General features: G+C 41.8%; 1 protein-coding gene across 1 annotated transcript in view; it reads left to right on the top strand.

The window, feature by feature from the left end:
• Nucleotides 1-333: 333 nt before the first annotated feature.
• Nucleotides 334-7260, top strand: part of HAGH (hydroxyacylglutathione hydrolase) — a 51437-nt gene continuing 44510 nt past the window's right edge. Inside the window, exons 1-2 of the mRNA XM_068110553.2 lie at nt 334-423; nt 4638-4810. Of these exons, the coding sequence (XP_067966654.2) occupies nt 372-423; nt 4638-4810 (225 nt within the window). The 5' untranslated portion in view covers nt 334-371. The remainder of the gene's footprint in view (nt 424-4637; nt 4811-7260) is intronic.

Genomic DNA, 7260 nt, shown 5'->3' with positions numbered 1-7260 from the left:
GTACCCGCGTACCGTACGAATGAATCCTCCATGTTAACTTTAATTGACAGAAAATAAACATAATCAGAACCTAAGCGCCAATTAAAACTACTACTTTTTAGAATTGTTACTGTAATGATGAAAATATTGTATTAGTGTATGTTATGTTACAATATTGATGAGCAGCTACCGGTGTGCCGTAATATATTCAAGCTTGGTCGTAATGTTCCCTTTTTACCTTTTCCATGAAAAATATTTAGTATCCTACAGTTATTAAGTAATACGTGCGACATAATTACTGTACTATAATTACGTATTGTTTAGAAAAAAATAATTAAAATATAAGACGAGTAGAAAATGGTTGCCAACAATATGCCGGAAGTGTTTATCGAATGTTTGCACTCAGTATGCTTAAGAGCTTCGTGGGTGCGATCCGACTCTCTGGTGAGTGTTCAGAGTCGGTTCACTCATGGAGACCGGGAGTAGATTCGGAATGAGCACATGTTTGAGCGCTTGTGTCAATCGAGTTTGGTTTCCCGCTTATTGCATATTGGGATGTTTTTCTTTTCGTTTTGCAATGTCAATTGTATTTTACTGGATTTGAGTAAACGCGTGAGTAATTGCCCATAACAGTAAACAGGGCGTGGGTCTCTTTCATATTTGGCTTTTAAAATCGAGGATTCTTTGATCGTCCATCACGTGGATGATTGCTGTGCACGTTGTTTGGTTGTCGTGCCCTTCAAGCTTGACATATCACCTGGTGTTGGCCTAATGGTTAGGGTGGTGGGCTTGGGATCCTAAAGTACTGAGTTCGGATCCCGTTGAATTGACGCCAAGTGGGGTTGGTTCAGCCTGTCATCCTTCTGAGGTCGGCAAAATGAGTACCAGATAACTGGTTATGGAGAGGCATTGCATCACCCACCTGGCAGATGTGCCCACAGAAAAATGATGCAACCAGCAGTGGGGTGGCTGGCTGGCACCTAGGCATCTCTTATGCAGATGCACAAGAATCACCACCAGCTTGATTTCGCGAAATTGAAATTATAAATTAAAATCACGTAACCACTGATTCGACCTTTGCATCTCTTACCAAGTATTATGTTTGGTACCACGTTGACAGACACACCTTGAAAAGACTGTCTGGCGAATCCTTCCAACTACTTCCTTGACAAAGCAACTGCTACAAGAAGTTCAGGCACTCAACATTTTGGGCCTCACCATTCATAACTATTTCTCTTGGAGAAACAACATATCCAAGTTTGCCTCCTAAATCCACCACCGATCATAGCAATTAAGCCTTTCCTTTACCACCACCTCTACACATCCGAACTTTGAACAACCTCCTCCCAGGCCATCTTCAGTTCAATGGAGTGCTGCTCTCCCCTTTGGATGGGCACGCCTGCCTCGCACCTTTCACGCTGTGATGCTGAAAGATCGAGCAAGGCTCTGGATATGGTTAGATTCTCTCACGATGAAGCTGATCTCCCGCTAGGGTCTAATAATCTCCCGCTAGGGTCTACTAATCTCCTGCTAGGGTCTACTAATTTCCCACTAGGGTCTACTAATCTCCCGCTAGGGGCTATAATCTCCAGTTGTGCAGCTGATCTCCCACTAGGGTCTACTAATCTCCCGCTAGGGTCTACTAATCTCCCGCTAGGGTCTACTAATCTCCCGCTGGGGTCTACTAATCTCCCGCTGGGGTCTACTAATCTCCCGCTGGGGTCTACTAATATCCCGCTAGGGTCTACTAATCTCCCGCTGGGGTCTACTAATCTCCCGCTGGGGTCTACTAATCTCCCGCTGGGGTCTACTAATCTCCCGCTGGGGTCTACTAATCTCCCGCTGGGGTCTACTAATCTCCCGCTGTGGTCTACTAATCTCCCGCTGGGGTCTACTAATCTCCCGCTAGGGTCTACTAATCTCCCACTAGGGTCTACTAATCTCCCGCTGTGGTCTACTAATCTCCCGCCAGGGTCTACTAATCTCCCGCCAGGGTCTACTAATGTCCCGCTAGGGTCTACTGATCTCCCGCTAGGGTCTACTAATCTCCCGCTAGGGGCTATAATCTCCCGTTGTGCAGCTGATCTCCCGCTAGGGGCTATAATCTCCCGTTATGAAGCTGATCTCCCGCTATGGGCTATAATCTCCCATTATGAAGCTGATCTCCCGCTAGGGGCTATAATCTCCCATTATGAAGCTGATCTCCCGATACGGGCTATAATCTCCCGTTATGAAGCCGATCACCCGCTAGGGGCTATAATCTCCCATTATGAAGCTGATCTCCCGCTAGGGGCTATAATTTCCCGTTGTGCATCTGATTTCCCGCTGGGGTCTACTAATCTCCCGCTGGGGTCTACTAATCTCCCACTGGGGTCTGCTAATCTCCCGCTGGGGTCTACTAATCTCCCGCTACGAAGCTTATCTCCTGCTAGGGCCTACTAATCTCCCGCTACGAAGCTTATCTCCTGCTAGGGCCTACTAGTCTCGCACTACAAAGCTGTTCTCCCGCTACAAAGTTGAACACCCGCTAGGGCCTTCCAAACTACTAATCTCCCGCTATGAAACTGATCTCCCGCTGGGGCCTTCACTCTCTAATAATACCCCTTGCACACTCTTCCTTCAACTATCTCTTTGTTGTGTCTCTCTACACCACTGTTGGTTTGTTTCATATACATATAACCGATTATATAGCACGATATCTAAAAAAGTTGTGGATGGATTTGGATTAAACCTGGTGTATAGGTTGGGTGTTTGACAAGGACGAATTGATTCAATTTTGGTGAAGATCCGAATCCGGATCTGGATACGAGAGTTTTTATGCCTCCGACGAAGTCGCCGGAGGCATTATGTTTTCAGGTTGTCCGAACTTTGAACAACCTCCTCCCAGGCCATCTTCAGTTCAATGGAGTGCTGCTCTCCCCTTTGGATGGGCACGCCTGCCTCGCACCTTTCACGCTGTGATGCTGAAAGATCGAGCAAGGCTCTGGATATGGTTAGATTCTCTCACGATGAAGCTGATCTCCCGCTAGGGTCTAATAATCTCCCGCTAGGGTCTACTAATCTCCTGCTAGGGTCTACTAATTTCCCACTAGGGTCTACTAATCTCCCGCTAGGGGCTATAATCTCCAGTTGTGCAGCTGATCTCCCACTAGGGTCTACTAATCTCCCGCTAGGGTCTACTAATCTCCCGCTAGGGTCTACTAATCTCCCGCTGGGGTCTACTAATCTCCCGCTGGGGTCTACTAATCTCCCGCTGGGGTCTACTAATATCCCGCTAGGGTCTACTAATCTGTATGTATAATGTATATTGTATAATGATGTATAATGATGTAAGATAACTGCACCCTGTCCGTTCCATTTACCTTTCATTCGGATCTGCCATATGTTCCATTTACCATACATGCATGGGAGATGCTGACCGTGGCGTGTAAGCTAGTAACACCACACAACAGTGACATAGTCCTCACACAGCCAGCCCCAACATCTCAGCCAGCCACAACCCATAGTCGGCTTAATATACTTTCCTCTAGGACAAAGGAACTCAAGGACATAACACAGACTGCCGCCTCGAAGAGAAATTGGACAAAGTTGACAAGGCAGGATAAGTCTCATTCGGCAAGAATGTCTTGCCAAGGCCAGAGCATGGGATAATGTCAACAGTTTTTCAAAGCCAGACAACCAGATGCCAGGGAATTGGGTTACAGGATTATATATATATATATATATATATATATATATATATATATATATATATATATATATATATATATATATATATACACAGTCACGTGAAAAAGTAAGTACACCCCATGTAAAGTTTTGACTTTTTCAACATATTTCAACATACAGCTACTTGATCTTCATTTCAACAAAAATTGATAGATAAAGGCAAAACCGTTTCGTTACCGTGATAACTTGAGAACAGCTGAAGGGATCTTAGTCAAACTTGGTGCAGGTATGTATAATGAGGTAAAGATGAACTGATTAGATTTAGGGTCACGAGGTGAAAGGCCAAAGGTCAGAGGTCATGCTAGGTAAAAATCCTGTTACCATGATAACTTGTGAACCAGTGATGGGATTCTGACCAAATTTGGTACACTTATGCAGAATGATGTGAAGATCAACTGATTAGATTTTGGGGTCAAGAGGTCAAAGGTCAAAGTCTGTAATGTGTCTATAACTTGAGAACGACTTTAGTGATCTAATTCAAAGTTGGTACAGGTATGTATAATGATGTAAGTATTAACTGGTTAGATTTTGGGGGCAAAGGTCAAAGTCCATAATCTAGATATGATAATTTATTCAGTGATTCTTCACCTTTGAGTGATTCGTGCTAAAACCGATGTATAGCACGATATCTCAAAAGGTTATGGACGGAAGACTAGGTCGTGAAAAGGTTTAACATCGACGCCTTTGTTTTTGGTTCCATATACTTGAATAACAGCCTTGGCGTGAAGCAAATTCTTGAATGTCGCTTTCTTTTGATAATGCCGATTTTTGTTGATCATGATTTATTTAATTTGTCGTCACACCCAGCTGTAATTGTACTTTAAATTATGCCCTATTAGAGCTATTATGTAGGTTAAAAGCTTGAAACTACCACTAACAGTTGGCTATTTAAAAGTAAAGATGTCCATGCATCTCCTGGCTACTTTCAGGCAAGTGGTTTGGCCATTCCTGCATGCGTACTGGTGTGCGAAGGGGAACGGCAACCCATAAAGGCATCATGCAAGTGAAGGCAATTCCAGCTTTGCAAGACAATTACATGTACTTGCTGATTGATGAGCACACCTGTCAAGCTGCTGCTGTTGATCCAGTAGAACCCCAAAAGGTGAGGGTACATCAAGGCAAACATGAGTCTAATTTGATGGAGGATACGTAAATGAAAAAAAAATTAAATTAAAATGTATGATCCACAAAGACATTAACGAAGTGATGCAAACAAAACCAACGAATGCAGTGTTTCCAATATATCGGAAACTAAATATTAGCAAACAAAACAAAAAGACGATCATTGGTTATTCTTGTACACTGGGTTATCTTTCTAAGTGAAGTAATTGTGTATTTGAGTTACACGGGGTAACTGCATCCATGATGGCCGCGTTCATATCGCACCACAGTTGTGCCACACAAAGGAATCTCTAATGTAACGTTTGTAAATGTCTTTAACAGCACATTAAGGGCATGGTGGAAATTCATGAAAGAATGGAACCTATTAGCAAAAGGAAACATCGTTGTATTCTTCCAAGATATCCAGTAATTTTCATGGCATGTGCACTTTGGTAGAGAGTACCTGATTTTCCAAGATGACGATGCATCTCAAGACCAAGCTGTGTTTATGACTTTCCTCCAAACAAAAACATTCAAATCTTTCCAGGTCTCTTCACTGTTTCAAGACCTATTCACTTTTGGGGCAGTGCAGCCGAAAGCCCTGCTTTGGTACACATGTTTAGGTTATCTTGGCCTCTTTAGCATTCTCATCTGCACCAATAGTGCAGATGAGAATGCAAAAGAGTAAGTCCCCCAATTCTGAATTTTTATTTGACGACTGCAGATCGATGCTGTTGAGTTGGAAATGGCGAATCATCCATTGCATTTCTTAACACGTGACTGCTTCCAGGATCATTTGCTCTTCTGGTAAAAGGATAGGGAGGACTACATTGGAGCGATGGACGACAATGTTTTCACTTGCGATTCATGAGAATAAGCAATGTTCTTAAAAAGTAAATAAATAATTTGTAACATAATATAGTTATTACTACTAGCAACGGTACCCGCCCTACGGGCAGGACTTCAATTGGGAGGCCCAAATGAAAAGGCAACATATCAGAAATTGAAGGCTTTTTTATTTTAAACGATTTATATAAACATCCGTTAAATCATATCACACGCAAGTCATCAAAATCTAAACAGTATTTGTAGAATTTCAATAAAAGACACATCACTATTTCAAATTCCCAAATTTCAAATCATCAAATATTTCCCTATTGATTCTTCTTTTTTTGCAATTCTTTTTATGTTTTGCTATGCATTATGTTTTGCACTCTGTCAAAGCGTCTTTGGGCTTCCTGAAAAGCGCTATATAAAATAAATGCATTATTATTATTATTATTATCACTTCATATCTGTAAATATTATTCCATCGTGTTTGGAAAAAATGGAAATTGGAAAAATTTTTAAAAAATTGGAAAAACAATATAGCTTATTTTACTCCGGGGGGTCCCAGGATTACCCACCAAAAATTTCGTTGCGATCGGTTCAGCCGTTTTTGCGGTACCTGGGAACAGACACACAGACAGACAGACAGACAGACAGACATTTGGTGAATTATAGTAAGATTACCATGTAAAATATCATATTTTCCAATATAATAACATGCATTTTAGAAGGAGGCAGCACAAGAGGTATCGCCAAGTTCGACTGCTTCCGGAAGAGGTTTATTTTTATTCAAACATGTCTAGTAATTGTTTGTATGACTCCGCTGACGAAGTCTCCAGAGGCATTATGTTTTCGAGATGTCCGTCTGTTCGTCCATCCGTGCGTCCATGATAGGTTTTCACTACCGCGATAACTTGAGAATGGCTGAAGGGATTTAAATCAAACTTAGATCGAGTATGTTGTACGATGATGTAAAGATGAACCGATTATATTTTTGGTTTAACAGGTCAAAGGTCTGAGGTCAGGTTAGGTAAAAATCCAGTTACCATGATAACTTGTAAACCATCAATGGGATTTTGACCAAACTTGGTTCAAGTATGATCAAGTGTAAAGTAATGAGATTTTGGGGACAAAAGGTCAAAGGTCAGAGGTCAGAGGTCACATTTAAACTGTGTTAAAACTGTTATTGTGATACCAATGGAAATGGAATTTGAATGTAACCAAGTGCAGTAGCATGTACTATTATGCCTTTATGTACTCATTGCACTGATTATATATTGGGGTCAAAATGTCTAAGGTCTTAAGTCAAAGGTTAGAGTAGGGCAAAGTCTACAAGATGTGGGTGGAGGCATATGGGTCAACGTCACAACGTCACATTGTCTAGTTTATTTTATTTGTACCTATGTGTACTTGAATATAACTGTCATTGATCAAAAAATGGTAATATCATAGGTTAAAAAGCGAAATATTGTTATGTCGATGTGGTAGTGATATGTAGAGCAGATAGATCTGAGGTAGGTAACATGCTTCGTGTGTCGCGGTAAGGAAAACTTAGTAAGGAGTAAGGAGTTTTGTCGGTAAGGAGTACACTTGTGAACCTACCAGGAGGTTCGTGTGTTAAGT

This window comes from Myxine glutinosa, chromosome 3, assembly GCF_964187855.1.
Source record: "Myxine glutinosa chromosome 3, kmMyxGlut1.1, whole genome shotgun sequence".
In the NCBI taxonomy this organism is placed as follows: Eukaryota; Metazoa; Chordata; class Myxini; order Myxiniformes; family Myxinidae; genus Myxine; species Myxine glutinosa.
The sequence above is the reverse complement of the archived record's forward strand: the minus strand, read 5'-3'. Positions and strand labels throughout refer to the sequence as shown.